The sequence below is a fragment of the Tenrec ecaudatus genome, chromosome 12 (assembly GCF_050624435.1).
Source record: "Tenrec ecaudatus isolate mTenEca1 chromosome 12, mTenEca1.hap1, whole genome shotgun sequence".
Taxonomy (NCBI): domain Eukaryota; kingdom Metazoa; phylum Chordata; class Mammalia; order Afrosoricida; family Tenrecidae; genus Tenrec; species Tenrec ecaudatus.
In genome coordinates, this window is record NC_134541.1 from 100,013,346 (window position 1) to 100,034,802 (window position 21,457).

Consider the following 21,457-nt stretch of genomic DNA (forward strand, 5'->3'; position numbering starts at 1 on the left):
GGTAGCCCTGGTGCTTGGGCCAGAGCCAGAGGGCCTGAGTGTGCTGTGCTGATTGAGGGGATGGGGACGAGGGAAGCAGATGAGCTGGGGCTGTCATCCGGAACCCATGCCAGCTCTGAACTGTGTGTGTGTGTGTGTGTGCAGTATGTTCCTTTACTGGCTGGATCCTGGATCCTGAGCCCTGGCCCCCATGAGGTCAAGAGAGCAGCTCATGATGATTCTGGCATCTGTCTGGCACGTGGCAGGGCAGCTGCCTTTGCCCCCTGGTGTCAGGCCAGCACCACTCGAGTGGAACTACAAGTGCTGAGCCAGACAGAAGTCACCTCTGCCCTTTCCCACTGCTGCCACATGTACGACAACACGCATTGTCATACTGGGGCCTGCAGCCTGAGCAAGGGGCCCTCGGCAGAGCCCCAGCTGACTCATGACAGGCTCAGCTCCAGCACAAACAGACCCAGCCTTGCCCGGTCCTGGGTGCTGAAAGCTAATGAGTACCGACTATGTGGCTGTCCCTCACATATCGGACCCAGCTGGTGCTGTGGGTCAATCTCAGCAAAAAGTGAGGCCCAGTGGCAGAACCACCCACCAGGGCTTCTCTATAGGAACAGACTGCAGAGGAGCTGGTGGGGTCCAGCTACCCATCTGTTCCTTGGCCCCAGAGCGGCCACTGCACCCCCAGGGTGCCTTCCCCAACACCTCAACCGGAGTGTGTTCAGAGCGGTGGTAGATCTGCAGGCACCGAGTTGACAGTGATTTCGGCCTGCAGTGGTACTCGATGGAGGGACATCTCAGACAGGTGCTCTGAGAACTCTCTGAATTCACCTTGACACCCATGCCAGAGCGTGCCCGCAGGCAGGCTCTTGGACGGTGGCTGGAACTGGCCAGTGGCTCTAGAGGAGCAAGATCAGGCCGTCTGCTCCTGAAGATTCAGCCTTGGACACTTGAGGGGTGCTTCTGCTCCATCCTAGAGGGCCACCGGGAGTGCGCGCAGATGGCACAGCACAGAAGGGAACAGCAAGTGGCTTATCAAGGTGATAGAAAGGATTTGTGAATGACAAATTCTGGGCCCGCAAAAAAGCCTATGTGCTGATCAGATCGATGCGGTCTAAGAAGATACTTCAGAATGGAGTTGATGTAAGACCACATTTTATCCTAAGTCAGTGGCCCACCCAACCCATAGCCAGAGCTGATTCCACTCACAGCTGCAGTCACCCTAAGGTTTTTGAGGACGCAATCTTTACAGGAGCAGGCAGCCTCATCTTACTCTCCCAGAGGGAGTTGTGGGGTTTGAACTGATGACCTTGAGGTTAACGTCCCAATGCGTAACCCACTCAGTGACCAGGAGTGTTGACAGATGCTGGCTCAGGGCCACTCCAGGTGTGTCAAGCATAGAGGAGGGCCCCCCAAGGGCTTCTACTGGCTTGTTTTTCTGAAGCAAATCACCAGGCCTTTCTTCTGAGGTGCCTCTGTTTGGATTCCAACCTGCAACCTTTGGTTAGCGACTGAGAGCATTAACCGTGTCTACCCCCCAAGCTGGCACACATTAGCCTACACACAGACTAATCTTATACACACAAAAGGCTGTTTGGTTCATTAGCTTGAATGCTGCCCAGGGCTGTGGGTTCGGGAGTAAATCACTGACCGGCCAGGGCTTAAAGTGGCCAGGCGCACACTGTTGGAGAACCCCTGAAGATGTCACGTGTGTGGCTTGTGTTCCTCAGGACCCAGGGGACGAGGGAGCCACTCGTGATGCGACCCAGAAGAAAAGATGCTGCGGTGGTCGAGTTCTCTGGGCTGATGGACAATCAGAGCCTTCCAGAAAGACTGCCTCTAGGGTGGCATGCAGGGCTCCTACGCTGAGAGGGAGGCCACCTCACAGTGCTCACGTTAGCCACTGCCGGGTGCTGACAGTCTTGTCTTCTGACTCAACTTGCCCTTGACCATCTGAAGGGTCCCCTCAACTCTGCAAGAGCCAATAGAACACAGGGTCCTTGGGAGTGAGAGGAAAGGGGGCAAAGTGAGAGAAGGAGATGGGCAATGGGAGCACCAGGGGAGGAGGACCAAAAAAGAGCCCATGTGCCAGGGGGTATGGGCAGCCTCCAGGAGCTGGAAAGGCCAGTGTGTCCCCTCCAGGGAATGCAGCCTGCCCATCACACGCTGACGTGAGCCTGGTGAGCCTGGTTTGGGCCTCCTCCCTTCCATGACCAGGAGAGCGTAAGTGTGTCCTGGGGAGCACCACAGTGACGATCATTGCTAGAGCAGCGGCAGGAAGCTCCCACACACAGCTGACCAGGCTCTGTTCAAACAGCTCTCCCAAGATCCCCAGGAGGTGTCGGGGGGAGGCCGTGCAGTGGCACAAGAATCTTAGACCACGGTTCAGGCTGGTGCTCAGGGACTGTGCGTGAGCGCCTATGTTGCGCGTCTTCATAAACCTCTGTAAGCACCTCAGTGTAACCGTGCAATGTTCGCAATGTTGCGATTCATCACCAAAACGCTGATAATTCAAGGCAGTGCCAGTGGAACTAAACAACCAAGAAGGTCTTCCAATTACGCCAGAGCCCACTTACCACAGAGCCATCAGAATGGAGCCCTGTCTGGTGCACCAACCCTTGAGGACCTGCTCAGAGCAGCTCGTTCTCAGAGATGACTGCAGGGCCAGCCTCATCTCAAGACATAACACCCCTCCCTAGAGAACAGTGCTACAGAAGACAGCACTGAAGACACAGTTAGGGAAGAGGGGCTAGTCTCAGCCACCCACGTGGGGGCAAACCAAGAGGGGAGTGCAACAGACCAGCAAGGGAGCAAAACCACGGAGTCCCTGAGGATTCCCGATCGCAGACTTCTGACTGGGGCGGGGGCTGAGTGGGGGTAGCATTTGGCATTTCATCTGAGCTGGTTGGGGGTACTCACAAGGGGGCCACGCTCAAAGTCTAAAGGTGTAACAGGATAGAGGTGGGGCACTAGATCACTCCATCCCTGACTGCAGGAAGCACAGTGGGGACTTGTAGGAGATTCGCCTCTCAGACATGGACCCTCACCACTGAAAGGGATATGTGCTGTCAGGTAAACGGGTCCCTGAAAGAAAGGGGACTGGACTGGTGGATTCTAACAGGTTCTAGATTTGCAACTATTTGTATGGTCTTTCTTTCTTTTCCCTTTTGGTATCTATCTATATGGGACAGACAGGGTAAGCAATCCCAAGGAGACAGCAAAGGGACTGATGGTTCTGAGAGGGGTGGTGAATGGGAGGGGAGGAGATGGGGGAAGGGCAGCAGTGAGCCAATCACAATAGGGACAGGGGAATAGCAAGGGTTTGATGGTAAGGAGGGTGTAGCATTCCTGGTCATGTTTGCTCAATTGAAATGCATCCGAGAGGAATTGCTGAGAGGTGAACAATGGGTCAGCATGATAGTGGGGCAGGCGGAAAGAAAGAAAAGAAAGAGGAAAGGTGAAGAAAGTAAAAATTACCTATATAGGTATAAATATTGATATGGATATATGCAAATAAAGATAGGTATAGTTGTCTATGGCATGTACAACAAGGAAGCAGATGGACTTTGGGTCTCTACTTAAATCTTACCTCAGTATAAGAACACTTTGTTCTATTAACCTGGCATTCTGTGATCCTCACTTTCCTGACATGATTGCTGAAGACTAAATGGGTGCATAAGCAAATGTGGTGAAGAAAGTTGATGGTGCTCGGCTATTAAAAGATACAGTGTCTGGGGTTTTAAAAGGTTGAAGTTAAATAAGCAGTCAACTAGCAGGGAAGCAACAAAGCCCACATGGAGGAAGCACACCAGCCTGTGTGATCATGGGGTGTCGATGAGGATAGGCATCAGAAGTTCAAAAACAAGCAATAAAATTGACACAAAGGAGACAAAGTGGAGAATCAAAACCCACCCTCACAGAAGGGCCGCATGGAAAGAATGATAAATCTAGGGAGCGGTACAGCACTGATAAAACACATAACTGTCCTCCAGTTCTTTCACAGTATCTCCCCTTCCTGTGAGGGTCTTTGCTTTACCTCATTAATCTTGTTAGAACCGCATATGCTCATTTGTATAATTAAGAGTGTTTGATGCATGAAAGCTAAGATAGATAACCCTTCAGAAACTGTAACAGGAGTAATGACTCTTTGAGGGTATGGGAAGAGGGAGGGTGAAGAGAGGGAAGGGGAGCTGATAGCAATGATGACTGGGTAACCCCACTTGAGGGGAACGAATAACAGAATTGCAGGTGAATGGATACATTGGATGTTGTAAGATCAGGCAAATAACAATAATAATTATATATATATATATAAAGTAAGGGTTCCTAGGGGGTAGGATATAGGGAGAGGATAAAGGGTAGCTGATATCAAAGAGTTCAAGAAAGAGAATTTTTTAAACTGGTGGCGGTATCAATTGTAAAATTATGCTTGAGCTAACTGAATTATGGATGGTTATAATATCTGTAAGCACTCCCAATAAAATGATTTTAAAAAAAAGAATGGAGCCCCATCAAAAAATGAGAACTCCTGTATGTTGCTTAAGCAGGGTATTTAAAAAATAACATTAAAGGTACTCTATGGCTTTGCATGGGTCCAGAGTCACTGGGAGAAAGATGAGGCTTTCTTCCCAGTAATTACTGAGATAGTTAGTTTATTGTGCCAGCCTGGCTGATAAACACATGTGGGATTAATTGAAGGGCGGAGAGATAAATGGCTCCATGAGCCTCACCTTTCTTGTCTCTCGCTCTTTGATCATCAGACCAGTGTGTGGCTGCCTTGCTTGTTCTGTGCCTCAATTTACAGGCTACACTACCTGAGGGACACCTAACCTGTGGATTGTGTCGCTGTAAGTTGAGGTCCCTTTAAGACCACATGATTGAAATTTACATCTCTTGAGCTGGGGGCTGACATGACAGTTGGTGACCTGGCTGACAGTTGGTGACCTGCCTTGCTGTTTTGCTGTCTGTACTGGGATAGCCTCGCTCTCTCTACAGAGGACTACCAGACGGCCCTCAAGACTTGAAGGACTGTCAGTGTCTCACAACTCTCTCACGGGAGTGAGTCGCACTGAGCCATTTGTACTGCTTTATAACTTAACTGTTCATTTCTTGTATTACATATCTGTTTATAATTTAACTGTTAATTTCTTGTGTTATATATCTATCTTTTATATATATATATATATATATATATATATATATATATATATATATATATATAATTATCAGCAATCTGGTTTTATCTCTCTAGAGAACCATGTCTAACACAGTCTCAGAAACTCACCCAAGCAGTTCTACTCTGGGTTTCTATAAACCAGCATCAACTTGATGGCAGTAAATTTGGAGGTTTTTTTTTTTTTAAGAGAAGTCATTAGTCTACAATAATTTCAGCGAATGACTCAACCTTGACTATGAACCAGTGTAAGTTGGCCACGTGTAAGGGTTGAAATCCATTTTTCATCCACAGAAAAGTGAAGTGCAGATGGGGCCAGGCCTGTGTTCAACCTGCTTTGTAACAGCTTAAATGAAAGTCCAGCAGATCTGATGTGATCAGACCTCTAATCTGGTTTTTACTTATAACACTATGATTCATCATCCTGGTCTGTGGTAGGTGTTTCCCTGTGGAATTCTGGAAAGTTGAGGGTGGGGTGGGCCGGAACTCCTGTCCTGGTTTTATAAGGAAAAGATCATAGAAGATGTCCTATGGAAGGCAATTCACTCCATCTTTCTCAGGGGCTCTGGTGGCATGGTCGTTATGCATTGGGCTGATTCTGTCAGGTTCAAGACCATCAGTCACTCCACGAGAGCAAGATGGGCCTTCTACTTCCATAAACAGTTACAGTTTCAGAAACTCACCGGAGCAGTTCTACCCTGTGCTCTAGGGTCACTGTGAGTCAGCATCTCCTGGATGGCTGTGAGTTTGGTTTTGCTCAGTGCAGGAGCCCTGGTGGCATAGTGGGCTATGTACTGGGCTGCTAAGCACAAGGTTAGCAGTTTGAAACCACCAGTCATTCAGCAGGAGACAAATGAGGCTTTCTGCTCTTATTTTGAACTACAGTCTCAGAAACCCACAGAGGAAGTTCTACTCAGAGGCTGGTTGGGAGTCTGAATAGCTTTGATGGCCAGGAGTCCAAGTTATGAAATCTCTCAGTGCAGCAGGGCAGTGGGCATCAGCATCACCCTTGAGCTTGTTTTGCCCACCCCCGATTCTGGGACAGCAAGTCAGGGTGAGGCTCATAAATGTGCATTTACAAACACTCTCCTGCTGGTCAAAGAGGAAACCTCGTGGCTATGAACCCATCTTTGCATGCAACCCTCTCCCCATCCTGAGGAGTGAGGTGCCTTGCCTGCCCCTCATGGAACCATCCCTGGACAGTTTGGGCATAGAGAGAATCTACGCAGGTGTCTCTGCCCTGTGTTGGGCACTGTGGTGGTTACATAATTTCATGCCTTCCTGATGTAGAAATGTAGGGGTGGAGTCTAGCCTGTCAGTCAGGTCATAGCCTGATGATGTCTTCTTGTGGGCCTGGCCTTCTGATGAAGATTCCGGGAACTTCCTCTCTTTCTCCCTGGAGGCAGGCCACTCTCTCCTTCTGCTTCCCCTTCCTATTGACAAGCCATGTGGAGCCACGCTGAGACCAGAGTAAGCCATGCAGTGGAGACCTGTGGAGGCAGCCCTGTGATGCTTGCACTGGCCTGTGATCTTCCTGCCTTCTACACCATTGCATGTGCTGCATAAGTCGCAAGAGAGATTGATGGACTAGTATCAGACTTATGGGCTAACATCAATCAGACTGATGGACTTGATCTGGGGGGCTGGGACGTTTTCTCGATATACAATTACTCTTTGATATAAAGCTCTTTCTTATACACATCTGAGTGTCCCTGGATTTGTTTCTCTAGTTAATCTGCTCTAACACAGCCACTTATTAGAGTCATCTTGGATCTGTGAAAACCTCTGAATCTGGATGCCAGGGGCTGGGACTGAAACCAAACCAAACCAACCCCAGTGCCATCGGGTCAACCCTATGCAAGGTTTCTGAGACAGTAACTTGTTCTGCAGGTGGACAGCCTCATTGCTCTCCTGTGGAGCGGTTAGTAGGTATGAACCGCCAAACCAACTGGTGGTCAGCAGCCCAATGCTTAACCCATAGCACCACCAGGACACACAGCACAGTATTTGCAAGCTCCCCAGGTGATTACAGTGTGCGGCTCAAGTGGGTGCACAAGTAGGGTGACGGGATAGGGCCCCAATGATGGCAGTGGGCTGGAGCAGGCACACCTGGGCACCTTGCCCAGTCACACTCCCTAAGTGCCTGTGAGGGGCCGAGAATGCCCGAGGGGGTCTGGATGGAGGGACATGACACAGGTTGAATTATGTCACTCCAAATATGTGTGTGAATCCTAACCTCAGTGGCTGCCGACCACTAAGTGGGCAGTTGAAACTCACTAGCCGCTCCCAGGGAGGAAGACTAGGTTGCTGGCTCCCATAAAGATTGTGTGTGTGTGTGTGTGTGTGTGTGTGTGTGTGTGTGTGTGTAAGGCGCAGTGACTGCCCTATGGCGTCACTATGAGCTGACATGGACTGAATGGCAGGGGTTATACTTTGGGAATGGGCTGTCTTTGTTATGTGAATGAGGCAGGTTAAGTCCAGGCTGTGCCTTAAATGGATCTCTTTTGAGACCTAAAAGAGATTAAACCAGAAAGAGAGAGAGGGTGGTGGGGAGCCAGAAGAGCCAAGGACCTACCCCAGAGTCCTAAGAGGAGGAAGCCTTTCCCTGATTTGGGACTCCTGGCCTCCAAAACTGTGAGGAATCCACTCCTGTCAGCCCAAGGCCCCGACCTGGGGTGCTTCGGTTACTGGGGACCCGGATACCACAGAATCCCACTGCGTTCTGATGGAACACAGGGACCTCTTGTGTGAGAGAAAGAGTCTTCTCAGAGCGTGACATCCTCGGAAATGACTACATTCAAATGGCTAAAACACACTGCATGCCAACTGTGGATGGAATTAGGGGGAACCCCAAGACAGGTGGCCCAGGGCAGGGCTTTCCACACCACGACCACAGCGCCCAGAAGTCAGGATCCTGGAGCGCAACCTCGCTCTCAGTGGTGAGGAGTTTCCTCAGGACCTAGAACATTCACCTGTATCCAAGCTGAGCCCCGGTGAAACCACAAACAAAACGCCACACAGTTGTCTTCACGTGGCGGGCCCCATGTTCCCACGTCACTGTGACACAGACAGGGAAGAGGAGGAGCAGCCGTGCCGGGCGGTGGCACGGGCCGCGGTGCTACCTTGTTTCCAATGGCCTTTTTGGGCGGGAAGTTGCAGGCCCTCACTTGAGGGTACTTGGTCTGTAGCTTGTGGTGCAAACTCCTGAACTCCGTGTAGCGCCGGTAGACGTTCCACTCATCGTCCTTTATCCGGATGTACACCTGGCCAGGGCGGAGAGAGAAGAAGGTGAGGTCTGTGACGCGCTGACCACACCCAGCCCACTGCCCTGAAGTCTGTCCCCACTCACAGCGACTCCCGACTCCCGGAGACAGAGAACTGCCGGCCCCAGAAGGGCCCCAGGGCTGTAAATGTTTACAAAAGCCACTCATCCCTCAGAGCCTGGCCCCACCTTTCAGTTAGCAGCTGATGCTTCATCCACTGCACCACCTGAGCTCCTTCTAAACACTCACGACGTTCTTGGAAATACCACGCTCCCTTAAAAAAAGCGCCTCTATGGGACCAAGCAGTTCACCATGAGTGTAAAACAGAGGGGAAGGGAAGGGAGCAGGAAACAGAGCCCCAGATGCAGTGGACGTGCTCCCACATTGTGCAGGATGGCGCCGCTGTCAGGGAACAACCTGTGTACAAAGTGTTGAAGGGAAACCTAAATAAAATCATATATTTTAAAAATCATGGGCAAGCAGACAAACCCCACGAAGGCACAGGATGTGGACGTCCACTCGTACACATGGTTTGAGGGAGGGGCTTGGGGCCGCTGCATGCCTTGAACCGGGCGTGGAAAAAGGGCTGTGTTTGCTGCCTGAACAGATGGGGTCCTGCACGAACAGACCTCAACAGTCAATTCACAGAAGCAACGTGTGTCCCCTTCCCAGCAGAGGTCAAGGTGCTCTTTGTACTGTCTGTATTTCTGTCCCCCACGCATCGTTCCAACACCAGGCTGCTGGTGAGCTGGTCACAGTCTGTGAAAGCACAGGTCACACACTGTGCACCCCCACCCCAATAATACCGATGGACAAAATTGCACTGCATGTGTCCCGACAGAGGTCATTCTCAGTCACAGAAGTTAGATCCAGGTGTGTTCTCGGGGCCAGTGGTCGTCCCTTCTGCCCTGAGGCCATGTTTTCTGGGCCCTGAGCACCCGGCAGAACCCGGGAACGGCATACACAAGAAGGAGGGTAAGACCCCCGCGGCCTCTCCTTTCTGCTTCTCTGTTCCTTCTCCGATTATGGGTGGGTTCCCCATGCTCCTCCCCTCCTGGCTCCAAATCTGCAGCCTGGACCTCAGTTTCCCCATACACCAAAAACTCAAACCGATGTTGTTGAGCTGATTCTGACTTTGGTCTCTGAGGTTTGACATCTTCATGGAAGCAGGCGGCCATGCCTTTCTCCAGAGGCACACCTCTCCGGTGGACTCCTTTCTTGGTGCTCAGATAAAGGATTTGTACCCTGGGTGGCCTGACTTCTCAGGCACGGCTTTCTCTCTCTCTCTGTGGTAAGCAAGGTACCCTCACACTGCACGTCACCCAAGGAAGCCGTCAGGGTGAGGGTCTCCAAGCACAGTCTGTCTGGGACCCAGGAGCCTCTTTCCTGGACAGATCACAAGTCCTCAGAATCATCCCACCTTCCCATTTCCTCCTCCTCCATTCCCCTTCTGGAAGTCAAATGCCATTAAACTCTCCAGAGTCAGAGATTGGGTCATTCTCCGCAGCGGGGTTCTCTGCAGCTGTAACTGGAAATGTGTTCTGCAGATTAAGTTGTCCATAAATTAAACTTACCCAAATCATGAATTAATATTTACTGAGGAACTAAAAGAGCTTCTGCACTAAATTGTTTTTTTGGGGGGTGGAGAGGGGTGGTAGGGGTGGTTTGTATTTCAAATTAAGTTGGATAGGCCCTGATTCCTTCCGCCAGCACCATAAAAAATAATACTTCCTCCAGGGGAATAAAAGGAGCTGACCTCTCCGGGCAGAACCAAGTTCTGTTCACAGCGAGCCATAAAAAGCCTCTTCAAGTCCAATCTCCTGACTCAGCACAAAGAAATGAATAAAAGGAGGGTGATATTGGTAATCAGGGATGCAGGCACGCCCTCTTCTCTGTTTCACAGGAAGCGCAGGTCTTGAGTTTTCACTGGGAAAGATTACTCCCATAATGCTTTAACACACGGGAAGGAGGGGCGGGGGCAGACCCAGAACAAACGCCTGCACAAGGGGTCCTGCGAGGAGCACCTTCATTCATATTCTGGGGGAGGATGGACCCAACACTGCCAACACACCGCCAACATCTGCAGACCTTAAACCAGACAGACCCCCTCAGGTCTTCTTAAAGCCAAACTCGTTTAGCTTAATGAGGAAAGGATGCCTGCCTGGAGCAGTGTGCTCTTTGAAGAGCTATCTGGGGTCAAATGGAGATAGCAATTCCAAAGATTAGCCAGGAACCATAGGGGTTTAGCTTATGCCAATCAGGGAGAGATGCCGGGTGGTGCCTGTGGACACTTGAGTTGGTGTGGGCTTGGCTGAGTATAGAACGTCTTCTTTTAAAAGAAATAACAGTTTCTGGGACATTCCCAGCAGCCAGAAGCTCCCTCCAGCCCCTTCCCAGCCAGTACTTGGCCTCTGCCTGGCCGGCATCCCACCAGCTCTGGAGCTCACTGGGAAGGGGTAACACAGCATGTGCTCCCCTTCCTCCAGACCTGGACTCTCCTGCTCACCACTGGCTTGTGAGGAGCTGCCTCTGCTGGGCACTATTCCGCGCTGTGCCTGTGCCTAATGCTGGGCTGCTTCCCTCCCCTCCGGGGCCATCCTGGAGCAGGCACTGGGGCTCTGGGTGTGCGTGGCTGCTGAATTACTGCTACTGGGACGTGAGACCTAAGTGAGCGAGGGCAAACGGCAAAGCTTCTGGAAGGAAACACAGGAGGGTCTTTTCCTGGCCTTGCCCGGGGGCGGGGGAGGAGGGGTGTGCTGGCAAGAGAAGGATGGGCTGAATAGATGGTTTAACATGGTCTGAAGTTAAGCTCCAGCTCCAGCTTAAGGCAGGGCCAAGCAGACCCAGGCTTGTTTAGTCAACGGCCCTCCTGGAGACCAGTGAACAGGGCTATGAAGGGAGAGAGGTTCCGGGTTCAAATTCCAGCTTTCCCCCATCCTGGGGACCATGTTCTACCTCAGGGCCTGACCTCTCATTCTATAAAATGGGGGTGGGAAGGTAAAGGGGGGGGTGGTGGTGGTGTGAGATGGCCCCAACCATGCCTGGCTGGCAGTCAGCAATGGCAACTGTTCCTATTGCCACCCATCACCTTCCCCATCACCCTCTGCCTGTGTGTACATGAACTTCTCCATCACAGAATTAGGGGTAATTATAGGATGTGCAATCACGAAATTAAAGCAGGTAATTACCATGCCTAATTAATTGTCAAATGTTAGGCAGGCACGGAAACACAAACATAATACACAGTCTGTGGGCTGGGCAGTTACGCATCTCCCTCTGCTTCCAGGAACCTGTCAGCAGAAGCAGCAGGGTGTGAAAAGGAAGGACAATGTGGGAGCCACAAAGCGCCAACTGGTGAAATGGTGCAGAAGCCACATCTAACCTCCTCGACTCCTAAGTCTGCCACGGACAGAGGTCAGACACCTCCACCCTCGGACCTTCTTTACCCCATCCTGACCCCAGCCAGCCTCTCATAACAGTTGTGGCTGGGTTCTATACTTCATGCATTGGCCACACAGAAGTCACAGCATTCTGGAGTTCTGGCTCACAATCCTGCAGTTCTCAGAGACATCAGCAGGTTACAAATGAGATGAAAAATGCCCAGGATTCCGCTGTTTTGACAGGGCAGTTTCTTCGCCATGCCTACAGGTCTCTCTCTGGCCCTCGGCCTCTTGGCCTGGCCTCTGCCCTGCTCAGGAAATGTTACAAAGCTTTCAGGCCTGCCAATGAATCCACCAGATGCCTCAAGCTGAAGGCACTCAGCTCCAGGGCTCATCAACCCCAGCTCCCTGATTAAGTGCTCAGAGGCACCCTATTCCACAAGCCAGACTCCTGCCCAAACATACTCAGCTTTAACTTGCTCTGTGGGTTGGCCAGTAGTTCACAACTGTCTCCTGGTTCCGCGGTTGCTACACTGGTTTCAAAGCTGTCCTCTGGATCACAGAGATTCAATAAGCAGGGACATCTTGAGGTCCAAAAGACAAGCTCCACTCCTGACTCCTCTCCTTTGTGGGTAGTGAGATCCCCTTCCTGCTTCTGAGAGGGCTCATTTTGTGCACAGCAAGATGGCAACAGTCACTCAGAGCTTAATCGCATGATCCAGTCAGTATCTTCTGCCACCCTCGTCCCCAGCCCCAGCAGGAACGTGGAAGCCATTTGGTGGGAGTAGCAGAGGCTGTGGCTAGAAGAGCCGCAGGACGGAAATGCTTGCTGCATTGCACAGCGGTCCCGGCAATGCTAGTCTTGGGTGGGTTTTGCAGTGCTGAGAAGAAGCCCTGGGTGCAGCACCAGGCTTCTGACACACCTCTCCCTGTGTCCGCAGGCCCAGGCATCTGTACTGCCAGCACGCAGGCATCAAAACTCCTGGGCTGAGGGTAAATGCAGGAGTAGCCCGTGAAGATCCTGGATGAACCTCTGCAGCGGCAGACCCAACAGACAAGGCTGCCGACACACGTGCAGCGGAGACCCTGCACACAGTGCAGGTCTGGAAACGAAACACGAGCCTGCCAGCTTCCTGCTGCACAGGTCAGGTACAGCCCTCCCCAACCCCAGCTCCACAGACCACTGAATGACCCCGCGCCTGCACCCTGGAGCTCCACCGTGATTCCCGTGTGGTCACGTTCAACAGAGAGCTGGCTCCTGGTGACTTTCTTGGAGGTGTCTGCTGACAGTGTGCCACTGTGGTGGTCACCTAATCTGGTGTCCAGTTAAGGATTACGAGTGCAGGGGTGGAGTCTAGGCTGTCAATCTGGAGATGGCCAATGAGACTTCTGTGTGGGCGTGGCCTTCTCCTGAGAATTCTGGGACTTCCTCCTTGGAGGCAGAAGACACCTCTCTCTCTGCTACTCCCTGGGAGACACAGCAGAAGATAAGGCACGTGGACGCAAACAGACCTTGGAAGCCAGAGAAGCCACAGAGAGACCCCTGCCAGCGCTGAGATGCTTACAACGCCACTGCACCCAAAGACTTCTACCTACTGGCCTGTGATCTCCATTCAGCATCATTGCATGTGTTTTGTGAGTCTGAAGAGGACTTTATAGATTGGTATCAGACATATGGGCTAATATCAGACTTATGGCCTTGGACTGGACTGGGTTGGGATGTTTTCTCAATGTTCAATCACTGTTGCATATAAATCTCTTTCCTATACACATATGTGTGTCGATGGATTTGCTTCTCTGGTCTACCCAGACCAACACAGGCACTGTGCCCAACAGTATGCCAGACATGCTATGTATGGTTATGACCTTAGTCCTGCCACCATCAACGGAAAGAAACCTCACTTCCATCGAGTCAATGCTGATTCACAGCGACTGTCGAGGACAGGGTAGAACTGCCCATGGGTTTCTGAGACTAATTTTACAGGAGTAAAAGCCTCATGTTTGTCCCGAGGAGCGGGCTGGTAGTTTCGAGCTGCTGACCTTGTGGATTGTGGTCCAAGGAGTAATCACTATGCCACCAGGGCTCCCTAGTGGCCCTATAGAACAGGGTGAAACTGCCCTGGTGGGTTTCTTGGACAACATTTTTTTATTGGACTAGAAAGCCTCATCTTTCTCCCATGAAATGGAGCCTCGGAGCAAGTAAGAGGCGTGTCCCGCGAGGTCCAAGTGATTATGGAGCAAATAGTTAACTGCTCCACTGCTCGCTGCAAAGTTGGCAGGCTGCATCTACCCAGAGGTGCCTCAGAAGAAAGGCCTGGTCATCTCCTTCCCAAGAAAAGCAGCCCTCACAAACCCCGTGGAGCCCAGTTCTCCTCCGACACATGGGGCTCCTCATGAGCACCTGGTAGCAGTCAGTGCTGCCAGGGCGGAATGTCTCGTTCGGGTCACGTCTTCTCCACCTTAGAGCTAAACAAGGGGCAGCGAGGCTCTCGAGTGTCCACCCCCTTTACAAGGGCTGTTAAATGCAGAGCCAGACATTTGGAGAACAGAAATTCTTATAAAACCGGCTTTAGCTTCCTAATTCATTTTGCTTCCTTAATAGGCAGGGGATGGAATGATTTGTGTTTTGGTTCAGGGCTCGCGTTAATGTCTCCTAACAAAACTTTCCTTTTAATGAAATGGCTTCATGTGTTATTAACTCTAAGTGTCCTTGATGCCAGAACAAAATGCCGGAATTACTGCATGGCCGTGATGATGGAGCGAGAATAAGATGAATAACTTTGCCGAAGAAAAACGGCTTTCAGTTGGCTGGGTATGTAAATGAGGCCAACGTGTGAGGGGGGAATGCATTATTTACGAAGAATTCCCCGTACAGGCACAAGTACTGAGTACTGCTTAAGGAAGCGTGAGAGGAAGGGCTCGTTAGACCAGGAAGAGGCGGGGCCAGCCTCTGCACCTCCTGGATGGGTGGCCCTGTGACCACTGGCTTCGTGGTCCCCACGGTGCTCAGGAAGGAACTATAGGCACATCCCGAGGAGACCATGCTCCATCTAAGCTCTGTCACAGGCTTCTGAAGGTCCCTTCCAGCACCGCATTCTCACTAGACTCACCTGTCTGTGCAGAAGGGAGGAGTTCTGAGAGTCAATCTCTTCTTTGTCCCACCCCCTGTGGCCCCCAAACAGAATAGGTTATTCCCTGCCTGGTACCCCTCAGGCCCTGCCTGACCCTGGGAACACCAGCAGACAGGACCCCACCCTTCTGGAGCCTACTGTTTGCTGGGAAGGCAGCAGACGTATGCGAATAATCACACATCCAACGTGTCAATTAAACATGAGACAAGCAACAAGGAGAGAGGCCAGAAGCCCCATCAGTGGTGCCATGCCTGGGTGTCGGGAGCCCTCCTGGCATAGTGGGTCACATGTTGGGTCAGCACAGTTCAAAACCACCAGGTGCCCACTGCTGTATTCCCTGCCCCAGGATACTACCTTCCAGTCACTGAGCTATTGAAAATACCATGAACTGCCAAAAGAACAAGCCATCTGTCTTGGACGAAGTACGGCCAGACGCTTCTTAGAGCCCAGGGTGATGAGACTTGCTGTCCCGCACTTTGAACATGTTGTCAGAGAAGAATGCCATGTTTGATACAGTAGAGGGGAGCCACAAAGGCCCAATGGCTCGACACAAACCTAAGTCCTGTGAGGAGAGGATGTCGTAGGGCCGGACAGTGTTTCGTTCTGTTGTACATAGGGCTGTTATGGGTGGGAACCGACTTGGCAGCACCTAATAATTATAATAAGATAAAGAAGCCGAAAGGAAAGTCCTTTTGGAAGATCGGTTACTAGAGCTAATGGAACGGTTTCAGCTTCAGACAGAAGTGCTGTGACAGCCAGGCCTTTGAGGACATGGTTGGTGTGACTGACAAGTTGCAGGAACAGATTGTGTGAACTTTGCCTGGAGCGAAGGGCCGTGTATGAACTGCCTGCCTGATGGCACCGCACTATGCGCCTCTCCCTGATGCTCTGAGCACAGGAGGACCACAAGCAAGCCTTCTGTTAGACAAGCTACCTTAGAATGTCATGGATGTATTTCAGTTCAAGCAGTATTCACTGAGCACCTGCCATGCGCCAGCACCCATGCTGGACGGTGGGGATAGGCAGAGGTGGACCGACAGTTTGAGCTGTGGCTGTAAGTGCCGCCTAGGAACACGAGTGGCCTAGGTTCACACCTTGATGTCAGGCTCTGATTTGTCCCTTGTCGGCATAACCTAGTGAGGCTGTAACAGATATAACAAGGGGCGCTGAACGCACAGGCATGGGTTTTTCACACAGTTTAGAACAGGACGAGTGACTTGAAGGTGCCAGCTCAAGGGGCGGCTTCCTCTCTGTGTCGACTCTGGGGGAAGAAAAGTACTTGACCCGAGCGTCTGCCCTTGGCCATCTTCATGTGGTCTCGCCCTGCCCCTATCTCTGTTTACTGGCTTGTGTAATCCCCCTCTGTCTCAAAAGAGATTGGCTGCAAACATGCCTGTGTTAGTCGGGGTTGGCTAGAGAAACCAATTCAGAGACACTCATATGTATATGAGAAAGAGCTTTATATACAAGAGCAATTAAATATTGAGAAAACATCTCAGCCCAGTCTAGATCAAGTCCTTTAAGTCTGATATTAGCCCATATGTTCAATACAAGTCTATAAATTCCTCTTCAGACTCACAAAACGCAGGCAATGATGCGGAATGCAGGAAGATCACAGGCCAGTGGGTGGAAAGTCTTGTGGATCCAGTGGTGGTGGAAGCATCTCAGTGCTGGCCTGGGTCTCCAGGTGGCTCCTCCAGCTCCAGGGCTCTGGCTACCATCAGTATAGCTCCATGTGGCTTGTCAACAGCAATGCCTCGCAGGGAGAGAGTGTATCTGGCCTTTAATGAGCTATTTATCTCCATAACACCTCCAAATGAGCTCATAAAGCTGTGACCTGATTGGCAGGCTAGACTCCACCCCTTCACTCTTAATGTTCTCAAGTTGACACCAGATTATGTAACTTCCACACCACCCTACAATAGTCCTGCCTCACCTACATTGCATTGCAAAGACATAACTGTTGGAGGCATAGGAAACCAACCTCACTGCCATCTAGGTGCATCCAACTCCCAGAGACCGGAGGCTGGGATTCATAGCAGGTACGTCTGCACTCACAACACCCTATAACCTCTCCTTGAGCCTCAATTTCTTTTGGCAGGATGGGGGCACGTCTAACATCGACCTTCCAGAAGTGTGCTTAAAGATCAATCACCATGCTTGACATATGAATATTTCATAAAAGTTGGCAACTACTAGCAGTTCATGCCTCAGTGGAGTAGACAGACAATCGTCTCAAACAACTAAGACCAAACCCACAGCCACGGAGCTGATTCTGACACACGTCCACCTGCAGGACAGAGAACTGCCCAGCAAGTTTCCACGGTTGCAATCTCTGTGGGAGCGGACGCCCCCCTCTGTCTCCCACAGTCTACTAATGGGTGTGAACCGCCAAGTTGTTGGCAACCGAGTGCTTTACCCACTGCCCAGCAGGGCTCCTAACTACTGTCCAGGGGAAGAAGTGTTGAGGAGGAGGACACAGGCGGGCAGGGGCCAAGGAGAACGGAGCATGGAGCGCAATGTGGATAACAGGCAGTAGGCCTGCCTGGAGGAGGCAGTGCCGCTTGAGGCCTTGAAGGCTGAGCAGAAACTGGCTGGGGGAGGGCACGAGGGGAAGCTGGAGCAGGGGCAGTTCAAGCATTAGCATTATACCAAGACCTTGCCAACGAAAAGTCCTTACGGATAGGAAACTGGTGCGAATTTGAGGTTTATGTAAGCCTTTGGCATTAGAAAAAGCACTGTACTCAAAATGGAAACTATTGAAGAAATGGTTGTGGCTCCCCGCAAAAAAAACCCCCCAAAAACCCCCAAATACCAAAGCTGGTTTGGGGCCGCTCCTTCAGAAGAGCAGTAAAGAAGCATTTCAGCCACAGCAGGGCAGTCAGCAGCAGCCAGGAATCAATGAGCGAGCCAGGGACAGTCTGCATGGACAGCTGTTAGGGTGTCATTCTAGTGAAAGTAAGAATGAGCCTTGTCCTCCAGCTAAGGCTACCTGCAGCTCGAGGACCTCGTAGCTGCCCAAGCTGTAGAGACTTTGATCCAGGCCAGGCTCAAGTCCGTCTCACCTGGCACCTTGACCCCCCCCAGGGAGCAGGAGCCTCTCTGCTGGCCCAGTGTGCCCTTACCCTCTCAGCTGGGAAGAACCGTCCTCTTGCATCAGCCCCAGGGGATGGGGATGTTTCTGAAGGGCACAGAGGTGACCCAGGGAACCAGAGCTGCTGGCCCAAGAACCAGGAGGAAGTCCGTTGAGGAGCAGCTAGTTAGTGTCAGGCCGGTCTCCTCTCCTCTTGAGCTCAGGGTACAAGCAAGACATCAGACAGCCGGCTCCCGACCCCCAGCTGGCTCTGGCTGGTGGCAATCCCACGGGTGTCCGATGGAACTGTGCTCCACAAGGTTTTCAATGGCGGAGATTTCAGAAGTAGGCTGCCAGGAATTTCTTCTGAGGTACCTCTGGGTGGACTCAAACTGCCAAGCTGTAGTTAATCAAGTACAACACCCAAGGACTCCAAATGAACCCTAGGCTGTCACGAGTCAATTCCGACTCACAGGGCAGGGTAGAACTGCCCTGTTATACTGTAACTTTTTATGGAAGTAAAAATCTCACCTTTTCCCTCGGAGGAGCTGTAGTTTGAACTGCTGACCCTGTGGTTAGCAGCCTAATTCTTAATCACTATGTTACTTAGGGCTTAAGGGCTCTCCTTAGTGAGATCTTCAATCGAATAGCTACTAATTCCCAGGCTATCACTGGAGGTTGGTGGAACTGTGAAAACATGATTCCCCGCGGCCCCCCCCTGTGTACTTATTCAAGGTCATGTTCTTGATTTATTCAGAATGCTTCAGCGTCCTTGTCCAGGAATTAGAGGCCCCTTCCCCACTGAAATGCATTTAGGATGCCTCAGTTAAGTAGCAAGGAAGTGATGCGGTGAGTCGGTGGAGGTAAGATGGGCTGCCTGATTCCATAAAGATCTAGTCTCAGGAACCGATGGGGGCAGTTCTACTGTCTTGTAGGGCTGCTGCCAGTCAAACTTGACATCAGGGCCATGGCCTTGGTCTGGTGGCTAGAGCACTCCACTGCTAACCAGTGGCTGGTTGTCTGACCCTGCAGGAGAAAAGCCTAGGCCACCTGCCTCCATAAGGCCAGTCTCTTCCCTCTCCAGTGGATTGCTGAGAATTGAAAGTGAATGACTCCCTAGCTGGAGGCAGGAGTGCTGGAAGGCGCCGGCCCGGCTCCATCCTCGCTCCTGGCAGATGTGCTTCCTGAAGGGCCTGCAGGTTCTCCTCGAGCTACCAAGAGCCCCAGGTGAAGCATCGAGAAGTTTTCCCCTGTGCCGTCGCCAGAGAAACACAGATGCACGCGCTGTTTTGGGCACAGCTGCAAGATTGTGCTTGTGGTCTTTAATCTTCCTCTTTGAAGAGCATCCAATTTAAGAATTTTCGCAGCAATCATTTCGGAGTAATGAAAACCGAACAGAACAATAGACCTCTCAGATGTGGCGCGAGCAGCTCAGTGCACCTCTTGTTAATGGACGTTTCAAGAGACATTCTGGGCCTCGTGAAGAGCCTGCACTAATTCCCACATGAACACTTTTTGCCGGCATGCAGATTATAAACACAGTAAAACTGCTAATTTACTCAATGTACTCATTCTTCCTCATAATGATGGTCATAAGATATCATTACAGTTTCAAAATTAAAAAAAATTCCTGACATTCACGATGAGATTTGGTTGAATATCATCTCACTTCACTCTTTCATTCTTGCAAGACGGCTAAGAGCCCTGTAGCATAGTGCCAAGCACCAACTTAGCGGTGTGAACCTACCAGCCACTCCAGGGGAGCAAGGCGAGGCTCTCGGCTCCCTTGGAGACCCATGGGCACAGGTTATCTCTGCCCTGTGAAGTTGGGTCAGGTGGGTTTTGTTTGTTTCTACCACCAGTCCATCAGGCCCTTGTGAGGTTGTGGTTAGTGCTGCCAAAGAGGACGGAATAGATGCTTCTTTCTTCCAGCCCGGCACCTGTGCCTGTTCCACTACAGCACCTTGTCCCCAAGGAGCAGAGGAAGAGCTCAGTCCACATGGAAGACACACACTAGCCTGTGTGATCCAAGGACTGAAAATAATAAAGCCTAAATACAGAGGAGAAAAAGGTATCAGAGCTAAAATTCTGAACATCCAGTTTGCAGAAGGCTATGAATGACAGCCGGGGCCCCAAATCCATTTTCAGGGTCCCACATGGATGAAGCCTCCAGGGAGGCCCTCTGGCCATCCTCCAGGGGTGGGAATTGCCCTGTTGCCAGACAGAGCTTTGTAGAACTGATTATGGCAGAGATAGTGAGGCTAAGATTTCACCTTCCTTTGGACCCATCTTTAAGTTGTTTCAGCTTTTAATATTTTCTGCTTTCTTTCGATTGAGGTTTTTCTCTCATTTTTGGTCCTTGTGGTTGTTTTTGTTTGCTTTTTTTCTTAGTAAGATTTTCTGTACATGAAATCCAGGATAGGTAAATACATACAGACAGTAATTGGATTAATAATTACCTAGGGGCATGGCAGGGGCGGTGCAGGGGGACTTGGGGAGCTCACAACAGTGAACATGAGAAAAGTGAACCTTTTCTGAAATTGACTGTGGTGATGATCGCATTAGTCTTCTTAATATGGTTGAATTGTATCATATGTGACTTATATGCCAATAGAACCTTTTTTACAAAGAGAGAAAGTAGAAGCTAAAGCCTGGGCTGGGCTCCACTCCTACCAGTCTGTGACTACGGCCAAGTCACCCAGCCTTCCCGAGCCCGTTCTACCACCTGGGCAGGGAGGAGAGATCTGCTCTGCCTCACAGGCCCCACGTGGCCCACGGATGCAGTGCCTGGTGCCCACCCTAGTGCTATTAGCAAGCTCACAGGAGGTTGAAGCCTTGCTCCATGTTACAAGGACATAGGATTTCGATCCTGGTCTTGTTGTCTGCTAAGGGAAAAATAGAGAAAAGGGGCCGAGTGGGTTCCACCTGCTGACACACTCACCAGGTATGCACATACATACACTACCACTACCAGGTCCAAAGATACGTCCTACCACGTACACACCTATTCCCAAGTCACCCCCCAGGGCACTAGGATGCCTGGGACCCATCCGGCCACAATGGTGAAGCCTCAACTGGCTGGCTCCCCTCACCAGAGGTTTGGAGTAGCCCATTGTTGCCTCACCCCCTGAAAGCCAGCTGGTGGCTGCCTCACCCACTCATGCTTATTCCTTCCTGCTAGCAGCCCTCAGGCTGGTTCCTACCACCTGTGTCAGTGGGGGGGGGGGAGGGCTGCCCCTCCAGAAGGTGCTGGTACAGACTCCTGGAAGCTCTTGACTCCAAGAGTCCAAAAGGGCCCGATGTGGCCTGAAGACAGAACAGCACAGGCTTTCAGAAACCTTGCTGTGAGACCCGTGCTGCACACTGGCCCTTCCCTGTGGTGGCTGCTAGAGGCAGAGAGAGGACGAGGTCAGCCTGCTCCCTCAGTGGCTAGCAAATTCAGCGGG

At 51.2% G+C, this 21,457-nt stretch overlaps 1 protein-coding gene across 1 annotated transcript in view; it reads right to left on the bottom strand.

Moving 5' to 3' along the window:
* Window positions 1-21,457, bottom strand: part of SNX29 (sorting nexin 29) — a 499,345-nt gene that overhangs the window by 64,606 nt on the left and 413,282 nt on the right. The window contains exon 19 of the mRNA XM_075564274.1: window positions 8,287-8,427. Within this exon, the coding sequence (XP_075420389.1) occupies window positions 8,287-8,427 (141 nt within the window). The remainder of the gene's footprint in view (window positions 1-8,286; window positions 8,428-21,457) is intronic.